Raw genomic sequence first — 22,591 nt, 5'->3', positions numbered from 1 at the left:
GTACTCCTCCGAAACGGCTTTACCGATGTTCACCAAATTTCATATGCATATTCAGTAGGTCTGAGAATCGGCTACTATCTATTCTTTCTTACCCCTAAATGATAAGGGTTGTTCACCCTTAATTTTTTTTTATTTATATGACAACACAACGTTTACCGGGTCAGCTAGTATTTAAATTTATTCTTTATTTTTATTCTACCATATGCTGCCTAGTGTGGCGGTCATCATACTCGTCTGATACCTCAAGGGTTACGGATTTGATACCCGGCGAGGTAAAGATGAGTATTTGTATATTTTTATTTATAAGTCTATTGCACTAGTGTCACCGTAATTTTGAATTCAAATGTTATACTAATCAATTACGTAACATTTTTTTCTAATACGCTCAATACTAACTCAGATCTTCGTGCTTGGGATTTGGACTCCGAACGAAACATGGGACTCCGGAATGACAACAAATCACAATGCAGACACATATTTTTACTTTTACGTGAATCAAACCTACACCATACGTTAATTCTTATAACTGGAAACGTTACATCATTCGCCATCTTGTTAACATGCCATTTGTCTATGGTATCAAAGATACACGCTGATTCAGCAATTCCTTAATGCATCAAACAAACATATAGAAATCCCAAAAGCGATGCAAACAAAAAGATAACAATCGGGCATTAGCAAAGGTGTAAAGCTGTGTATGCACTGACCTTTTTAACCGTATCAAAAACAAAACAAAATATTAAAAAAAAAAACAGGAAAAATTTAATACACAGCACAAATATGTTTGAAATAATAAAAATATTTTATAGTTTGACACGAAAAACAATTGAAAATACCAAACATAACTGTAATAGTCAATATGTACAGACTGATAGTAATTTACCTACTGATGATGAACTGTTAGTTATCAATATTTTAAAAGAAATCATTCACGAATACAAACTTGATTCGATAAATAATGAGATATAAAAAATATCGAGACATGCATACATACAGAGAATGGGCGAGAGGCAAAATTACGAGTTTAACAGAGAAAAAAATGTGTTACATCAGCACTTCACAAACTAAAATTACATTTTACCCAAACACATCAAAAGAAGTATTAGTGACTGGATTAAAAATAAAAAGTCTACTAAAATTACAAATTGGTCGTTGTATACTCTACGTGCGTAGCGTCCGGATCATGTGCAAGGCGCCTTAAATGATTGTCCGTCAATCAATAACGCTGTCGAAAATCAGTTGTAACTTGTAATCCCAAACATGAACGTATGTTTCGTATAACGTTCAATATTGCCTTAATTTGGTGTTGGACGCGAAAAGGGCGGGCGGGGTCAGCTTACACACTTAGCCTTTGACTTGAGGAATGTGACTAAGTGTGGAAAATTATACAGTTTTGTATATCAAAAAGTGTATTTTAAATTTTTAGGGCTTTTTTCCTTTAAGCACTTGGAGTTGCATATGCGTTGCTAGTAAGTGGCAAATTCAACGACATCGGTCGTTTGAACCATTAAGTGGAATATGGATTGTGTCAAAGACAAGATCGCCGATCAATTTACGTATGGTCGTAAACCATAATCGGAAGCAGTAAGTTTATTGAAGATATTAATTTTGTATGTTTATTTAATGTTATTTAACGTTAAGTAGACCAACGATAGTTTAGGCCATATTACGATTATAGATATAAACAACGAGACTATATAGAGACTGTAAACTGCTATCCAATTAGTAGTTTAAAACATTTAGCATGCTATGTTTAGGGGCAGGGATTAGAAACTTATTTTACTAAAATGCTTAATACACAATCAACCCTACATACGCCTTTATACCTATAGTTGATCCCATTCAGAGGCAGAAGTACTTACAGTATTACAAAGCGTTAGACATGGTACATTCTAGTTTTATTTGAAAACGGTTACGCAACCGTTATTTCGTTTTCGTATCGATATTAAAAACGGTTTTTTTAGATATTAGCTTGTTACCGAAGTAGAGTTGTACTTTGAGTTCTTTTTGAATTGAGAACATTTAAAATCGAACAGAGCGAATGTGAGATTTAAGAGTCGTTATAATTTTGTCTATGGTTGTTTGGTTTCCTATATTTGCCAAATTAGTCTATTGTAATGGTTTGCAATGTTTTTTTATAATAAAGGGGTGGCAGACGAGCATGCAGTCCACCTGATGGTAAGTGGCTACTGCCGCTCTTGGACATCTGTAATCAACCCCAGATAGGATTAGATATTCCTACCTGAGGTCGGCCACAGATGAATCGCTACCCCTGAGGACTAAGCTGGAACGCCTCGGTAAAGTCTGTCTCCCTTACCACGCCCTTCAAAACGAAACACAGCAGCGCCTAACACTGCTGTTATGAGGCAGAAATAGGTGTGGCCTGGTGCCTCCGGAATCGAACCACAAAGGGTTCTACCACCTTCTAAATATATGGTTTGCAATATATTGTGTTATATCGATATGATATGATACATAAATGAAAACGGTTTTATATTATGCGATAGTAATATCAGAACCATGACTACAAAATATGTATGGGAGAGGGTGTCACTCCTGAGAATTGTAGAATGGTATGAGGAAATAAAATAATCAACGATCTTTCAAATTCCTGCCTGTACGCGCATTTCTATCCATAAGGCTATTGTCGCTTTGAAGTATAAGTACGTATTAATTTATTATTCTCGTATTCGCTAGAAAATTTACAGTTGCATTTCACAAGACAACTTTATGTGTGATATGATAAAAATGAAATTGCTTAATTCTAAACAGACACGATTATAAAATTAGTGAAGTGTTATCTTAGTATGCATATCGTAATGCAATTCCTACGCGGAGATAAACAATACATGATCATTATTTTGCAAAATGTATTATAACAATGTTCATAAATGAAAGAAAAACAGTTGTTTATCATCATGAAAAATCAGCTATAAAATTTAATAACTTTATTCCACTTAACGTCCACAACGATACCCACAAAGTAACGTCTAAGCAAGACATTGTATTCACCTAGAACTAGATGGAGCGATAAAATACATCGATACCTTAATTCGCAAATCAGCCAACTCCAGTCTTTGTCAAAATGTTTTTTTTATTTATTTTGATTTCGTTCAACGCCATTTACCATCAAAATAAATAAAAAAAATTTTTTTGAAAAAAACTGGAGTTGGCTGATTTGCGAAATAAGGTATCGACATATAAATCAACAGACTTAGTCCTCAAGAGTGGTAAAATACCATACCAGTTCCTGTTCTATATGGAATTGGTCATAGGTAGCGGCAGGGACCACTTACCATCAGGAAGATTGCACGCTCGTCTGTTCACCCGTTTTCAATATTATGAAAATATCGAGATTATGTAGCGACATACTGAGATGTACAAACTTCATGCAAACAAAATTATAGAAACAAGCTTCTGAAATAATGGTCTATTTTGGTTTGGTTTTATTAACTAGATCATTATCAGAACTTATTAAAATGTCGATTTGTCGAACGATTGCTACATAGGTCCGTAAGCTTTCTGGTCATTACATTTTCTATTGCCATTGAGAATGAAACACGTCTTGATTCTGAATTCGGAATGGGAATTATTCCCGCTCTTCAAATCCTATTGCCACATAATACTTACATCATTATCACTGATCAAATCACTTCACATATTCTGTGACGAAGTGTTAGATAATTGTAGGTACAAGTGGTATACGCAAGTAGGAATATATTACATCATTTTTTAAAACTACTCCAGAGTTTTTTAAAGGTCTGTGAGCTAGTAACTTCGCCTGGTGGTGACATTAATTAATATTAGTTATTTTTTATTTTTGGTCCTAACATCATTTATACTCTTAAAATATATACCTACTCGAATATGGAGTAGTTACTAATGTAGATATGAGTAATTTAATGGGACTAAGTATTTGTGTAATTATATCTATGTTCAACTCATTATATAGTCCATTATCCTAAACACATAACTGTTCCACAGCTGGACCTGGATTGAGAAATATTGATAATTCAAAAATTAAGGAATTTGATAAATAATGGAATTTGATCTTTGGCCCCCTAAAGAAGCCGAATTTTGAACTACTAGGCTATAACTGGCTTATGTCTCTCAATATCTCTAATAAAGATCGGGTCCTTACTTTAGCCATAAAAGTATAATAAAGTAAGAAAGAAAGAAACAAACAACCAAACAAAAACAAAGTTCCTTCGCATATGTTAGAGACCTATGCGAAGGAATGATTTTATGTAAATTTATAGCAAGGATTATATATCCAATAAATTGGCCGCAGTATAAAACTCCCAAGTTCAGGTTCCGTACTTTTATCCCGTTGCGGTCGATGCACTCCCGGGGAATATCACGCTTTCGCGAATGCAATTTGATTACTGCAATTTTAAACCTAACGGAGTTGTTCCGTTATGACTGTCATTTTACAATCAATACTCATGAATTATGTGGGTTAGAATGTATAATCCATGTCTTGTATCTAAGGATGGTTATGATATAGTGGGGGATGCAAATTAAAGGATGTGTTACTAGTCTTACGTTCGTGTATGGTTAACAAAGAAACAATATTGTATACATAAATACATCATAAACATATCATACATAAATGATCAAAAATAAGCAATGTCAAGAAAATTAAGGATGGTTGGGTAAAGATATGAATTTTGTTCTTACCCTGGGGGTCCGAAGTTCAAATACTAGACACATACTTGTAATTTAACGTATAGTAATGTATTAGATTTTTATCATCAAACTCAAAAAACTAAAAATAAATATTACATGTATTTTCGGTATTGAAAATTTAAAGTGTTACGTGTCAACATATACAGTTTCAAAAGAGACGTATTAATTGGCTTTGGTGACGGAACCCTAAAAACGAACTATGATTGTAAGTTAATAAATACAATGCAATTCATTTGCCAAAAACTGTCTTCCCTGTGTCGATGTTACGGACACACACAAAGACAACCCAAGGATAACAAATAAAACTAAAACACTTTATCCACATTTAAAAATACTACATTCTTTTTTGGTGCTATCCTTCATTATTTAATATCTGAGCTGCCAATTTTGATACATCTATAAAATTCGTGATGTATATACAGCTTACATTGTAACCACAAAACGCTAACGGTAACTCGGTAGTAAACTTGTGGTTTCGTGGTATTGGGCGATATGACAATGTGTTTGAATATCGAATTAATTTGATATAAATATTATGAATAAACACGATTTAAGAATATTGATTTTCTTGGGTGAGTATAAGAGGACAGTTAAAGTTGTTATGTTATGGCTTGAAGAATGTATGGTAGTATAAGTCCGCGTAAAACTGCTAGTCCGCTCTCAATACAGAAATGAATCGCGTCGCCATAGCAAATTGTATGACTACACCTGCTCGCGACAACTTCAAAGCGGACTAGCAGTTTGGCGCGGACAATAATAGGGAACTACTTAATCTTCTGGGTTTATAATAATCGACGATCAATCTCTTGAAGGATTCTATTTCACACTATGAGATGAAATGCTTTTACGTTAATTTAAAAAAAGTCTGATGGCAATACCAAGACAAATAATTTTTTTTTAGAAATATAATCTGGACTATGATGCATATTGCCGAACCAATTTTGAAAATTATTTCAAGTAAACATTTTCGAACCGAGATAGCGTGATCAGAGGTGTATGCCAGGAAACTTGGAAGCCTGTATAAAGTCACTGTTATGGCTTCAATTGGTAGAGCGCCCTCGTTACGATCAACAGAATTTAAATGTGATACTTTATATTTAATTGTTTCATACATTGGTATTTATGAGTCAATATAAAAGTAAATAAATACTTCTAATAATGAGATTTTTTACCGTAAATTCACACTTTTACTCTAAATAGTAATTTATTAATACGCAACCATATTACTTTCTTCCTATTGATTATTAAATAAGCATTTAACGCATAATAAGCCACGTAATTTTACATTTACAAAAAACAACGTCATACCTCCTAGGGCGAGTTAATTTGAAGCTAATAAAGTTATATTTTTTATTTGTTAAGTAGTGATGGGACACGTAAATTATGATGTTCCGGGCACAAAGCCGGTCGCCGGCCGTGCTGGGATCCCGTTGTGTTGCTACAATTGTAACTCGACTCGAACTCGTTCGTTCGAGATTATTTTGTATTTAAAAATAATTACTCGTTTGTTTCATGTTTTGTGTAAATAAATTTATTTATTCAAAAATTTAATTCCTTAAGTACTTTTTTATTTACGAAAGTGGTAATTTAAGAGTTTGTTAAAAGCGATACAAATAAATGTCACATCTTTGATTTGTTAATTTGTTTTTAAAAATGTAATAAATAATTTTGACAGGTCTTTAATTATTTTTAACACCAAAATGTTTATTACACTCTAAGTAACTAATAATATATTATACATACCTAAAATAGGTTACACCTGAAGCTAAGTCTACTACCGCAAAAATGTTTTGATTTAATTCTAATAATTTTCTCCACAATATTTTATAACGACTAAATTATATCAGTGCTACAATAATTTAAAACGCATGCCAAAATCATTTCTATTATGAAGAGTTATAAATTGATTTAAATATTAAAATTTAATTTGTTATTTTCGTGAATCAATGGTAATGTAGAGTCGAGGTAGTGCGCAGGAGGCTCCGCGCCGCGTTTTATCGATCGCGGCGTATCATTAGATATCATTGTGATCTATGATCAATGTGTGCCTACGACCGCTGTGGTAGGGCTGGCACGTCACGTGATTTTAAATATATTGTAATACGTGCGCACGCTTGCCAAACCGTCACGAATTTAAACGTGTGGATGAAGCGTTTGACGTAGTTTGTGTAGGTTTGCAAGCGTTTGTAGAGTTGTAGTAATGATTTTGGACGAGCGGGACGTTTGTAGTTTTGCACAATATTAATTTAAATTGAAGTAGCTTTTAAATGGCATGTTTCCTGCAAATATTAAAATAGTAATGAATTTCATAGGTTAAACAATATTTTTTTCTTCGCGGAGAAATCCACATGCATACTCTCCCGGGGAGCGGAAGGGGTACGAGTATGTTGGACTCTGCCGACTAAACTCTGGACGCTCGGTACCGGGCCACGAGAATCGTTAGCATTACATTCATGTACTTATATTATCAAACATTAATAAATAAAAAGTACAAAAAACAATCACTTTTTTCATTAATTTTACTACAATTTAAATTCAATAATCTTTACACTTCACTTTGTTGATTTCTACTGTTTTCTTGCCTTAAAATCGTAAAAATACCATAAAATTGTTAATTAAATAAAGGCATTCAATGATAACCCGATTAAGCCGTGACTAGTAACTGGCCCGCCCTGGCATCCTTATTCCCGACGACACGTATCTTATCTTAATAGCTCGTACCGGCCCTATAATGAAACAATTAAGACAATAGGAACAAACAATACGAAAAAAACAAAAACCTATTAATCTTCCTCACTTGTTTGTTTTACTGTGTCAAACACGAATTTGGTTTTCGAAAAGGATTATCGGAAAGCGGATTACTATCGTGTTATCTTTGATTTATCCCTAGTTATGGATTGGTAATAGGATGTCGGACAGAAGACAGTTAAGTTCATTATTATGTTAATTCTGAGTTATCTAGTATCCTCGGAAATCGTGATAGAATAATTATCTTTTGTAAACAAGTTTCAAGGCGTCTAGAATTGTTATGGTAAGGAATAAGTATATTACTGTCACTTCGTTGGAACAGGATTTTAGAATGGAAACCTTCTTATTATAATAGGAAAAATAGAGATACCTTAACGTTTGAATCTCGGCCTCTCAATCGAAGGGTCCTATGTTCGAATCCGTCAATCGAAATCGTTATGTGCGTATTACAGATTATAGCTTACAAAGAATCATTACTTTACCAATGAAGGAAAACATCATGAGGAAACTTGCGTACCTGATTTAAAAAGTTCTCAAAGGTATGTGAAGCGGTGTGGCGGTTCTCAAAGGTATGTGAAGCGCGGTGGACTATGTCCTAATCCATCTTATTCCTCATTGGAACAGTAATGGATTAACGATTAAATATGGAATGGTGCAATTTATTCACTTTTGAGAACTTACTTGTTGATTTCACAACGATTTTTTGCTGTGTCAACAAATAATTATTATAATAAATTCTTATTACACATGTACTGGCTAATGTAAATGCCACATTAGTCATGTAATGTCGGCGATTGAAATTGTTATTGCCTGTGATTATACATATACGTTAATAGATTTGCAGTATACAAATGTAATTCTTGGTTTATGTTTTTTGGCACATACTTCAAATATGTTAGCTATTAAAATTAAATGGTCATACGTTATCTGAAATTTAGATTTACATATTGATATTTGTAAAGCCGAGGATCGACCCTGGAACCCTTTAAGTATTTAATCGATATGATTACCACTGCGCCATTAGGGTTAATGTATCAACGTTTATTGTATAAAAAGTATTTTACATACATTGTAAGAAGATAGAACTTTTTGTAGTTCGAGGCCCAGTCGCCCCACACCTATTTTCCCTTAATACCTATAGTTTAGTAAGCGCGGCAAAGTTACGCTTTGAAGGGTGTAAGAACACACACTTATCGGAGGCTTTCTGACTTAGTCTTCAGGGCTAGCTGCTAATCATGCCAGTTTTATATGGAGAAATATACGCAATAGCCACTTACCATGGATGGGCAGCAATAGCTACTTATCATCAAATGGACTAGACTAAAAGCATATATAAGGGAACAATTTCGAACTTCATTACTAATTCAGTTTTGAAGGTAGAACCCTTTGTGGTTCGACTCCGGCGGCACCACCGCCACACCTATTTCTACCTAATAACAGCAGTGTTAGGCGCTGCTGTGTTCCGGTTTGAAGGGTGTGGTAAGGGAGACAGACTTTTCCGAGGCGTTCCAGCTTAGTCCTTAGGGGTAGCGGCGCATCTGTTGCCGACCTCAGGTGGGAATATCTAATCCTTTCTGGGGTTAATTATAGATGTCCATGCGCGGCAGTAGCCACTTACCATCAGGTGGACTGTATGCTTGTCTGCTACTCCTATATTATATAAAAGAAGATAGTCGGTAAGTACATATAGTTACCTGGTTGGGTCCCTGGGCAGGCACTGTCGCTCCTGCACGGAGACGCCTCCCCCACAGCTCCTGGAGCACGCGCTCCACACGCCCCAAGAGCTCCAAGCGTACGTCGTTACGTTCGTTCGAGTCGCTTGCATCAGAGTCGATTGGGCCACCTGGAATATTTTGCGGTTATACTTAAACGGGTTTATTCGTTCTAGTGCGTGTTCAAATTTTATGAAGCATGTCTGTATCACTAAAATTCTATTCCTATTTTAATTTACGCAAATTGCATTGCGTAGATATTGCTGGAATTAGCAGTGCCATTGGGTCTTCTGTCAATGGAAGGCTTATCAAAATAATTTAAGATAATATCTTACCATAATTTATATCTTTATTTCTATCTTTCACTTGAAGTAATTCGCCTGATTGGGGGTCACAAGATATTTAGGACAAAAATAGTAACTAACTTTTTACTCTAAAAACCGGGGTTTGTAGTAAAAAATAAAAATAAGTTAAAGGACCTACCTACTTTAAATCTATTAAATCAAACTTTCAAATGTTTAATAACGATTAAGTAGTCATTTGAAGGATAAAATTTCATTTATTCATTAAAAATCATATTTATATATTGCATAGGAATTGTCATTGTAACTGTCCCCATATAAAATATCGGTACGCCTTCATTAAAAGAATTCTTTCAGAAGCAATGAAAAATAAAAATCCACTTGATCTTCATTGGAAACTATGTACCTTAAATGCCTCTGATTGACCAACCTACTTGTACTGATCGATTTGTAATATTAATGGGTCATTGACGTACAAAATATTCCGCTAGGCAAATTGACAAATATTAGGATTAATTTGAAATAATAAAATATTTTTTCAAGCTTGTTTTCAACATCCACAATTAGGTACATCATAATCACAGGTTTACAAATTCGGTTTCTCGTGATGAGCATTCTTTTATCAAATTAAACAAATACTTATAATATTTTTAAGTAGTTTTTCGATTGCGGATCAAATCATATTTTATTATTAGTAATGACTATAGAACACATAATAGATTTGATCTGTTTCAAATTATCATTTATGAAAATAAACCTGAATTGAAAAGTTAACATATTTTTACTGCAATATGTACCTAAACAAACTTTACTATTTCTTGTTTTGTCCAAAAGTAGTTTATCTTAGAGCAAAAAGTGACTTCATTTACTTTTTCGTATTTAGGATCGAATAAAGATGACACTACATCTGTGGCTGGCACCGAGCGGCCCGAGATTCCCTCCTTGCGGTCCGCGGGTCTTCACTAAATCTCTCTTTGTTGCCCGCGAACCTTTCTAGATACTTACTTTTCTTCCGTTTTTTTCACCGTCAAAATTCCATATAATATTTTCAAATGTATGGGCTATTAGGCAGTATTGCCCAAAAAGTTTTCTACTCTACATAATAACTTTATCACCTTTTAAGAGGTCCCTTACATGATTTATTATTGTTAATTATGTTATAAAACTTACACCTACATTAGGTTGCCTTAATAGTATCGTTATACGGAAGTTAGGGTATTCGTACTTTTTATACCTAAATTAATACGTAGGAGGATTATATTTCGCAAATAAATAATGTACCTATTGTATGTAAATCTATTTAATATTTGTTCAGGTGTCGAATGACTTTAATTATACGTTTTATTATTAGTATAACAGTTATGTGCTAACGGGGAGCATGGTAAATAATGATACATTAACGGTACAATACCTACTCATATTAAAAGATCAGCTTTCGTATGTTTGTATGAACAAAAATAGACTATGGATTAATTTGAAGTGTGTTTTTATATATTTTAACTGAGTTCAAAAAAGGAGGAAATTCTTGATTCGACTTAAATTTTTCCATTATTTTATCTTTATTATTTAATTTTCCCGCAGGAATAAATACAATCTCTCATCATATCAGACGAGTATCAGACTTAATAGTGAATCATGTCCATATTGAAATACCTTTAATTACACACAAATGAAGTACGTAATAGTAAATTTCCCTTGCATACTTTAAGTCTCGTGAGAGTAATTATTAACCGTATTGTAATGTAAAGTAATGTAATATAAAGTGTATTTTAATTTATAAATGCTGGTAACCGCAGACCACACGCAGAACACGACCATTGTGAAGCACACCTAACGAACTTCGTGAGGCACATGTTCCATCGTCTACGTGTAAATATGGAGCTACCTTCAAACTGTTTGATTGAGGATTAATAAAGGAAACTAAGCATCACTTTATGGCAAAGTCTTATTTGTTTCCAAACCACCTATAAAACCTCCGCTAAGTATTATGTAATCATCATTTTATACGAGTACTAAAATCTTAAATTAGCGGGAAAAATCTGGTTTGAACTGGTTCTTTTAATTTAATTTGTGGCGTTTTTTTTACTTATTTTAATTTTAAATCATGAAAACATATTATTATCACTTATTTAATGGTGAAAAGAGTTCAAAGTTCAAAAAATCGATATATTCAACTATGTTCCATTACGTTTGCAACGGTGCCACGTAAACCGCGATTTTGGGCAGAAAATTTAAATACCTGTTTCGCTACTAAGTTGCAAAAAATGTCCTCGTATAAAACTTATCGCTTGCTGTCAATCGCTCGTAGTGAGACTATTTCTTACGTCATGCTATACAATGTCAAGGTTAGAAAAATGTACAGAGAGTCAAGAATTCGCTGTAATAAATTCCAGCCATAAATCACGTTATGTTGCTCGTAATTCGGCTAATAATATCCATGCGGAAGTTCAGATCGACTGTAAATATTTATGTCTTCCTCTAATAATATTAGGGTTATTTTATATGATAATGAAAAAATCCAAGTTTTAGAATAAGGGCAAGTTTTTTTAGGAAAATTGATAATTTTGTTTCTAAACCCGTCAATAGCATTTTAGAAATTCGATTTAAAAAGAGATTTCGACTTAAAAAAAGGAGGAGGTTCTACGATTGTTCAGGGTTTACGGTAAGTAATGCTAGTAGTAGTACTAGTATATTAGAAATTAGTAATCCATTAAGGAAAATCGGTAATACATATTCAATTTATACAAAGATACTCGAACTATATACTCGCTAAAATTGTGACGTCTCCCGTGGCAGAGCGTTCAACATACCGATCTGAAATGCAATGGGTTCCGGGTTTGATCCCCGGTGAGACAAATATTTCAACGTTGAATTTCGTTTCCCATTTTGGGTCTGGGTGTTTTTTGCATTCGTCTTTGTGTCTCCATACCCCACGCTAGGATTTTCTTTGTTGTGGAAAGCGTCATAGTCCGCGTAAAACTGCTAGTCCGCTTTGAATATAGAAATGAACCGCGTCGCCATAGTAAATTGTATGACTACACCGGCTCGCAACAACTTCAGAGCGGACTAGCAGATTGGCGCGGACTATACTATTATTACTCTTGAAATTATGTAGTAGTATATATTTAATTCTGTTTGACTACACCAAAGTATATTAACATAATATGATACAAGTAACTTATTTAATGTGTTGACATTCAAATATATTACAAGCTTAAATGCAGGATTACAATTTATTACTCTTAGTTCCGGTATTATATTTTGTTATTTATTATACTAGTTGTGCCAATGAAAAGTTACATGTAAATCATTTTAAGAAGTCAATTTTAGGTAACATATAATTTATACTAGCTATTAAGGCAGCGGATAACATTGAAATATTTTTGCAGTATTTTTTTTATAACATGGAAGTAGTAAACGATTGTGACCGCCTCATTGCAAGTGGCCAGTATTGCCCTTGTAGGTCTATAATTAATCCCAGATAAGATTAGACTCTTACATGAGGTTGGCCATAGATGCGTCGCTACTATCCCTAAGAATTACTTAGCTGGAATGCCTTGGATAAGTATGTATATTTTCCTTATAACCTTTAAACCGAAATACAGCATTGCGGCTGTTTTTAGGTAGAAATAGGTTGTGGGAGGAGCGAAAACTAGTCTCCCAGGGCAGAGCCCGATCGGGGCATCGCGCTTGAAGGACTCCGGTTGTATTCCGTCGGAGATCCCGGAGTTCTCCAAAAAGCGTTGAGGACGGCCACCGGGGGGGTTTTAGTGCGGTAAATTCCACATAACCCGGCGTCGCTCCCACGTCGTCGGGTACCTTTTGAAGGTTTCCCCCTCGTTAAGAAAAAAAAAGGTACAAATAGGTGTAGCGGTGGTGCCTCCGAGTCGGACCACAAAGGGATATTTTAATTGTATTATCTGCCTTTTTTACACACGCAAAACGAATTTTTTTCCTATTCCTATTCGCTCACACAACAAATGAACCGTCAAATCAGATACAAATATTCCACGCTCCTTACAATACTTTAGTATGAATATTAAATTAATCATTCACGCATTAGGCGCGTATTGATGTCTTTTATTCATAAATGTATTAATGAATGAATAGTCTTCACGTTTCAATGACCTGAACGTAAACATTCTTGTTTATTGAAATTTTTATGATATTGTTTATTTTTAAAGACTGTAGTGCATTAGAATCAAACCTTAATGAAGCTACGAGTAGTACATTTTAGGTACCTACGGAACCCTAGAGCAGAGAATGTAGAATACTAATATTACAAGATGAATTAAAAAAGCGTTGAGAAATACTGAACACATAAAAATATTTCTAATCTTCATAAGAGTTCCAAGAACGCATAATAATAATTGGAATTATACTCAACAAAACCCATAGTACTAAAATGTTTTATTTGCATATTATAACACAGACAATAGTATAAGTCTGATGTTAAAATTAAAAGAACTTAAACTTCCTCTAAAATATAATTTTGGTATTTTACCAAAACAGGAAGCTCATCCATGACTTATAAAAGTCTAGATCATAAGTTATGTTCAACATTATTATTGTTCTTATTCTTAAATAAATAAATTAAAAAAAATGTTAAATCGTATACTGATCAACGAAATAATGTGTCTTATAGGTATATCGTTATAATATACAATACGCTATAGATGTAACATATTTACCGGTAGTCCAACTTCTGTGTTTATTAGCTGTGCGTATATGTGTGGATTCCTCAGGCATACTGTAGTTAATCTGAAACAAAGCATTTCAGTAAGTTCAAGATCCTCAAACAACAATAACACGAGAAAGACACGACTAAATTTACAATATTTGCTCAGCTTTTGCGGCATTGTTAAGCGATGATATCCAAAAGAGAAGCACTAAAATGTTTCACTTGAAAGCATTCCTTTAGTTACGATGAAAGGTAACGGTTGTGGATTAATAAACAGTTGTCGTGGATACACAAATATGTAAGGGAAATTTAAATTTATATCCATGTTTTGTAGGAAGTTAGGTATAAGTTATTATAAAGTTTGTTTCGCTGTTTAAATAAAATAAATTTTGTTTAACGTATGTACAGATATAACAGTAAATATTATAGTACAGTAGAAGTAATTAATAAGTCTAATAATGGAAACTCGGTAGAAAGCCGAGGGTCCGAGGTTCGAAGCTCAGGCATGCACCTCTGATTTTTCGAAATTATGTGCCTAAGTAATTCGTTTTTAGTTGCTATAACGAAAGGAAAAGAACGTAAGGAAACAATTGTAATTGTTCTTAAAAATAAAGAAACTTCTCAGGGGTTCAAAGTCTTTCGCTCTCCTTTTTATAAATTTGGTAAGTCGCTGCTCTCCTTTTCAAAATTAGAAAATAAATAAAATCGCAAACAGATAATTCAATTTTATTTGTATGTGTAGTGAACCTATCATTATTGGCGACAAAGGGCCCCATAACTAACCATGTGTCAAATGTAACCGATTAGAATGGTCGTCACAATCCGCCGTGTTCTTTATATCGCCGATAAACAACCTTTGCATACCCAATGGCTACCATCGGAAGGGACACGTATGAATTATAAGCGGTTATGCCCTATGAAATTGTTTATGCTTTATTACATTATAAATTGTATCATGTCTTGACTTTGTAGTGTGGCAGTACTTTGTCATGACTAATACTACAAATGCGAATGTGAGTTTTATTTGTTTGTTTGTTACATTTCACGCCTTAATCGACGATTATGAAATTTTGTATATACGTTGTCAAGGGTTCAAAATAGGACAATACCTTTTATCCCGAAAACGTAAGATAAAAACGAGTGTCCGCGAGCGACCGCGGGTAAAAGCTAGTTGGCTAGTAGGCTTTAAGTAGTCGGTTTTCTTTTGTAATAATTACTAGTTTATTGAACATCGTTTTTTTAAGGAAATGCGACTCTTGCGGGAGCCACTATCACATCTATTTTGGCAACCTAACAACGGTGTAAAATTGTGGTCTGGTTCTAAGGGTATGATAAGATAGTTAAGGTACTAGAATTAGTGTGTTTCGACTGAGGAGGTACCACAGAACGATCGCTCGCGCAAAGCAGTTCTGGCTTTTTGATTAAAGGGTTTGGATACGATACATAATATAAAAGGATATAATAAAAGCACTTAATATAATATAAAATGACCATCTTAGTCTTAAGAAGTAGCAACTCACAGTAATTAACTTCAGGTAGGTGAAGTACCATTTTACAATTAAGGAATTGATCATAAATGTCCATGGACGATAATGGTAACTAAGTAAGACAGTAAATTGAGGTAAGTATAATTTCTTCATTATACTTAGTAGTGTCTTCACTACCATCAGGTGGACTGCATGCTTTCATGATGTCACTTATTGAATATTTTTATAAATTGATTAGAGGTAATATACATAACCCTTTAGTGTTAGCTCTTATATCATTTAATGTTCCTAGTAAGACCGTTAGGGTCTGTAGGTATAAATTGTTTCATATTCCTGGCTGTAGATTGGTGTTGGTAAGTGAATCGCCTTTAGTTCGTGCACTGACCTTACTCAATGGTATTTTGATTTCAAATCCCAGCCTAGACATGTTTTTCTCAGAACCTGCCGTATTTCGTAGTACGGCCGGCAAATTTGTTCAAACTCTTTCTGGCTAAATAAACGCATTGGACATGTATCTGTAATGTTTGTTAAGCATATAAATGTAATATAAATAAATAAATGAAGCTCAATCTTATAAAAAGACTACCAGTGGGTAGGTATACAAAATTTATACTTCCCAGACTTAGCTTTAACAGGATATGACTACAATCTACAAACTGGTCCGTGAACATAATCCGCGTGCACATAACCACGGTCTAGAATTTGACCTCCCATATTAATGACCCGGTTTGGAACACGGCTTCGAAAATCCGATAATACTTTAAAGTGTCACGAAAGCCATATAACTACATCGGCTCTAATAGGTCAAACTGACGTTTCCTAGCCGGTGTCGGCTCATTACAGTCACGATTTCTAGTTCTGGCTTTAGGTGCGGTTATAGATGTGCGGGTTTGCAGCACCGGCATATACCGGTGATTGGTGGTGTACTATAGATAGTATTTTATTTGCGAACTTAAAAATAGCTCGCACGAATTTTATAACACCATCGGTTTTTATTTTAAGGGGCTCTCAATTTCTCTTTCTCTTTTAGAGGCTTTCACAATACTGGGCACACCGCAACTAGGAGAGGTCTGCAACTGTACCCAGCTACTGTAATGTGGATTTGATTGAATGCTTTAGTTGTATAGTTATAAATGCCAAGATCGCCGACTTAAGGTCAATTTGCAACATTTTCTTAGGATTTTTTTAGGATTTTCTGAAGGCACCTTGCCTTCAGAAACTGAAAGCGTACAAGTTTTGCGACTAACGATCATCCATCCAGCTCCTGACCACAACCAGTTTTTTAACTTTGTTATACATAATCATAAGTGCGCTTAAAGTAAGTATAAGTAAATAATTCCCCAGGCGCCAGACGGCCATATTCTCTTCATCTCCAATCGTGCGTAAATAAACTAAATTTGATTCATTGGCAATCGTGATATCAACTAAAACTTTGAGATATCCTTAAATTATCTCATCAATATTCCAGTCGCTGTAACCTTTTATTTGTGTAGCAGTTTCTCGTATCGCATAGTATTTTCCATAATATAAATGGGATTATATAGGTGCCTATACTTTTTAAAGTAAGGATATATACTTTTCAAAAATAATAAGTGTTTGATACACATAGTGAAGATTTCCATACTCAAGATAAACTATCATGTCGCTAATCACAATAATAACTGTATACTTTATAATACTATCTGTCTCGAAAAGAAAAAGATAGTGTTTATGCGATTGCTTCTCTTTTGGCAGTTGAGATTATACATTTGGGTTTTTATATTTTTATCATACACGACCGCCAAAAGCTTGCAAAGGATACTACAGTTGATACACATAAAGAGTTTAATTGTATATCTTAGTATAATTGTGGTTAAACTAACTAACATTACAGCAGCTATTTTATTACCATACTTTAGACCTTTTAAAATGACTGACTCCAATATTCCCATAATATGGCTAAGTTTATCATCGGCACGTAGAACTATTGTTCCAAGTAGATTATAGGATCGTTTCTTATCGGGCGTAATGTTAGCGGTTGAATATCTGAAAAGGCTCGGCTACTTCCGCGTGATTTCACGTCCACTATTTCAAATGGGAAATAGCGAAATAGAGCTCTGGTTAATATCGGCCACAGATTCCATGCAAGAACTCATTCAAATCATAATGCTCTTATAACATGGAGTCATCAAATAAATAATAACAATGTGTTATTTTTTTTTATAAAAAAATAAACTACCCAAAATGTCTGTGCTTTGGACTAACGGTAAGATATATCTGTTAACTAGGGGTTGAGGGTTAAAAAACTGTGTGGTTCGACTTCGGACGCACCACCGTCACAACTATTTATAATTGTCCTTCTTAGAGTGTCATCAGGGTGATACATTTAAACGAAGAGTTCTGACTTAGTCTTCAGGGGCCATACAGACCTCAGGTAGAGAACCAAGTCAAGGCTCATTACTTGCAGCTTTGACTTGGTTTCCTTCTTCTTTTTATCCCTTCTCCCTCATAACCTATATTTCCTTCTTACGTTTCTCTTCTTACCTCTACTACACCATTCATATGTATTTATGTATATAATTTCTTTTCTGTATGTGTACCCTACCTTTCACGATCTCATATATTTTTAACTCCATCCCAAAGGTTGTCTGGAAGAGATCGCTTCTAAGCGATAAGACCGCCTATTTGTATGCTGTCTCATATATTGTTTTTATATGTTGCTTATATTTGGTGTACAAATAAAGAATATGTTGCTGTTGTTGTTGTTGTTGTAGAGTTTTAATCTTATCTGGTTAATTATAGATGTCCATCGGCGCAGTTGCCACTTAGAATCAAGTGCACCGTATCCTCGTTTCTTCTTATACATAAAATTCTCGTGTCACAGTGTTAGTTACCGTGCTCCTTCGAAACGGCTTTACCGATTTTCACCAAATTTTATATGCATATTCAGTAGGTCTGAGAATCGGCTACTATCTATTTTTCATACCCCTAAGTGATAAGGGTTGTTCACCCTTAACTTTTTTTTATTTATATGACACCACAACGTTTTCCGGGTCAGCTAGTATTTAAATAATATAAAAGCATATTACACTAACTTACAGAGAAAAGGTTATTACCATAACCATAAATCCATCGGAGCAATCATTGTACCAACTAGTGACCTACATGTCGAGTTATTAACACTTCATTGCATTGCATATGCATGAGAGTAGAATAATTGGTGCATTATGCTATGCAAGCTATAAGTGCGATTTAAACGAAACTAGTTACTATCGTAAAACAGCTGGGTTAACTGATTTTACAACATAAATAGTAACTTTTACGACTACATAATTTCCACTTACACAACATTCTTGGTAAATCCGTAGATTTTGGGTTCCGTACACAAAGGTTAAAAACGGAACCCTATTATTTAAACTCTGTTGTCTGTCCGTCCATCACAGGGCTCTATCTCCTGGACTATATTAGATACAACCTTCAATTTTTTACAGAATATGTAACATGGTGGCCGCTATAACAACAATACCAAATGTAAAATCAAAATATATGGGGGTCGCCAAGAAAACAGCTTTTTCGACGTTTTTCGATTCATCTATTGAGCCGTATTAGGTAGACAGTTCAAATGTTCGCAATGTATGTACTTTAATGGCTGCTATAAAATAAAATACTAAAAATTTACAATAAAATTTGGTGCTACGGAATCCTCCGGGTGCGAGTTCGACTTGCACTTGGCCAATTATTATTTATGTTGCCTTCACACCAGTTTTTGTATGTTTATAGCAGTATTAAGTGTTACTATGTTCTGGCTTAAAAACTAACGCTAAGCAGAAACTCTTATCTTAATTATCTAGGTCTGAATTACTGCTGTATTCTGGATTGAAGGTGGCAAGGGAGACATACTTCTAAGAGGTGTTCCAGCTTAGTTCTCAAATGTAGCGACGCATCTGTGGCCGACCTCAGACGGGAACCTAAATTTCTCTGGTTAATTGATGTCCATGGGTAGTAGTAGCCTTACCATCAGGTGGACTGCATGCTCGTCTACTCGCCTATATTATAAAAAAGATGGACTGTATGCGTTTTTTTATAATATAGTAGTAGCAGATGAGCATGCATTCCACCTGATGGTAAGTGGCTACTGCCGCCCATGGACATCTGTAATCAACCCCAGATAAGAATAGATATTCCGAATGAGGACTAAGCTGGAACGTCTCGGAAAAGTGTGTGTCTTACTACACCCTTAAAACCCCTTAAGACTGCTGTTATGAAGCAGAAATAGGTTGTTATTTAATTTGAATACAGTTTAGTAACAAAAACATTTTTATTCCATTTCCTGAATGCAAATACCGCGCCGGTCACGATATTCCCGATAGTCCCGCTTGTATATCCCTATCACGATTCGTTTACGCACTACTATGTTATCGTATGCTAATCCCATGCACTGGATATTCATGCTGACTGCAATAAATCCATGCGATCTTTACTTTAAAAACTTTGCTTTTAGGAATGCATAATGATTTAAATGATCCTATTTTCCTTAACAATGAAGTGAATTGTTTTTCTTTGTTAATTTTAGAAGTCGCAATGCTGTCCATCTGACGGTTATGCTGAGAGTAAATATTGGACATCTATAATCAAACTTAGATAGGATTTGAGTTATACCCTCAGTCAACGCATGTGTAGCCGATCTCAATCGGCTACACATGCGTTGACTAAGTTGTAACGCCTCGCTTAAAAGTCTCTCCCTTTGAAACTTTAAATTTAAAATTTTGCCAATATTATAAAAAAAACATGGTTTACATACTTTATTACCACTACTTTAGTTTAAATTCAGCTTCCTCCCTAAGGTTATTTATCGCAAGTATGAAACAAAAACATTTTTATTCCATTTCCTGAATGCAAATCCCGCGCCGGTCACGATATTCCCGATAGTCCCGCTTGTATATCCCTATCACGATTCGTTTACGCACTACTATGTTATCGTATGCTAATCCCATGCACTGGATATTCATGCCGACTGCAATAAATCCATGCGATCTTTACTTTTAAGAATTTTGCTAAGGTATATGACTATGAATATTGTTTTCAATGATATTTTCCTTAACGATGGATAGAATTTATTTTTTTATTTTAAAAGACGCAACCGAGCGGTCCGGTTGTCGCAACTGTCGACAAAGGACGTCTTTAATCAATCCCAGATAGAATTTGAGTTTTATCTGAGATCGACTACACATGCGTTGACTAAGTTGTAACGCCTCGCTTGAATTTTTCTTCCTTACCAACTTATTTTTTTTTAACTTAATCCTTTTTTTTTGTTGACGAGGGGGAAAAACAGCGCTACATCTCTAGGGCTGTTAAAAGCATGGTGATATCCCCGAATCTATCATGTTAAGGAATAAATCGCCATTTAAAGGTGATAGATAACAATTAATGCAGATGGATGAAATGACGCCAGCTTACTTAGCACTGTATATCTTACTGGGGTCGCGTACGTAGGGTTCCAACTGAGATCTCCTGACCAGATCTATATGATGGATGTATTCTATTTATTATTAATTATTACCATGATCATCATGAGAAAACATCCAGATTCCGAATAGATATCTTCTCTTTGTAGAAAAAACCATTGGTAGAGGCTCAGATAAAATTTCAAATCAACAAACAGTAATTCGTCATAGGTTACGTCGAATTTAGTGGCGTCTGAACAACTCATTTATAATGACATTGGCTCAATCAGTGCGTAAGTGACAACGACATGGTTCATTTTGAGCGGGGCATCTGTAAAAATAGGACAAGTTAGGTATCTGCCATCAAGGAGTGTTCGACAGTCACGGACGGGTGGCCACTTGCGTCACCCGTAGTGTTGCCAGCAATCACGTGATAAATGGGATTGGATAAAACGGTTACCATGTTTTGTAGATTTTTTTAGGATGATACTTTAAAGGTATGTTAATTACGTAGTAAATATGCCTTATTTAAATTAAACGTTAAATAAAGTCGTCGATAAAGCGGCACAAGCTCAAATTACATAAGTTCTATGGTAATCTTGAAGAACGGTGCTTAAAATCAAAATTATATTTGGGGATGGCGGTTAATCCACCATAAAAAAGTATATGTAGACAATTTGTTGTGATTATGGTACGTGTAATGATTTTACAATACCTATTTTTAAGTGCGTAAGACAACAGTGTTTTCGTAAATATAGAAGAGACCGTAATTATAATTTTATAGTGTTAAAAAATCACACAATTCCAGATATTGAGTATAATTTAATTACCTACAGCAAAACTAGAAGAATGTCATACTAAAGTAGCTAGTTGACGACTATAGCGTAATATATGTACAGGTGCAAATATAATAAATCTAATAACCTGCAGATAATTTGAAAACGCTGTCACAACATCGAGGGAGGTCGCATATTTGAATAAAAATATATAATCATCGAAATTGCACCCCAATTTGCTTTATACCATTTACATAATTTGCTAATTGAATTAAGCAATTATTTTCTAAAAACATTGAATTAAAATCTGGCCTTTGCAAATTATAAATTTTTTTAATCAATTAAATATCAGTATCGCTCATTAATATGGTAATATCGACAAGGGCTAATTTGTAATAATAAAGCTAGCTTATAAATTTATTATTTGCGTTTTTAGGTTTTAAAATATAGGATATTCAATGCGAACATACACCTTTAGTTATCAAATTTGATTTAATGTTAATGTTTTCGTTATTTTTTATGTACGAGTATATCAAAAACTAGTATACTAATAAACCCATCAGAACTTGACTTGACTTATCTTTACTTTACGTGTCTCCACTTATACATTCTTTTTATGATTATCTTTTACACATACGGCCCATCTTGTAAACTTATCTCATTGCCCTTTTTAACTTACGATATGTATAACAATATTCGATTTACATCAGATGGAAGAATGTCACTGAAAATCTACTCATGTATGTACCGATGTACTGGGACATCAGTACATC

At 34.4% G+C, this 22,591-nt stretch overlaps 1 protein-coding gene across 2 annotated transcripts in view; it reads right to left on the bottom strand.

The window, feature by feature from the left end:
- Positions 1-22,591, bottom strand: part of LOC140752172 (ADAMTS-like protein 4) — a 167,713-nt gene that overhangs the window by 89,738 nt on the left and 55,384 nt on the right. For both annotated transcript variants that reach the window (XM_073086367.1, XM_073086368.1), the window contains exons 2-3: positions 14,143-14,212; positions 9,132-9,280 (exon numbers count right to left, since the gene is read on the bottom strand). In XM_073086367.1, coding sequence (XP_072942468.1) covers positions 9,132-9,280; positions 14,143-14,212 — 219 coding nt within the window. The remainder of the gene's footprint in view (positions 1-9,131; positions 9,281-14,142; positions 14,213-22,591) is intronic.

Source organism: Epargyreus clarus, unplaced genomic scaffold (genome assembly GCF_041222505.1).
Source record: "Epargyreus clarus isolate Ecla_fem2 unplaced genomic scaffold, WU_Ecla_fem_2.2 ptg000024l, whole genome shotgun sequence".
Taxonomy (NCBI): domain Eukaryota; kingdom Metazoa; phylum Arthropoda; class Insecta; order Lepidoptera; family Hesperiidae; genus Epargyreus; species Epargyreus clarus.
Note: the sequence above shows the minus strand (reverse complement) of the source record. Positions and strands in the feature narration are given on the sequence as shown.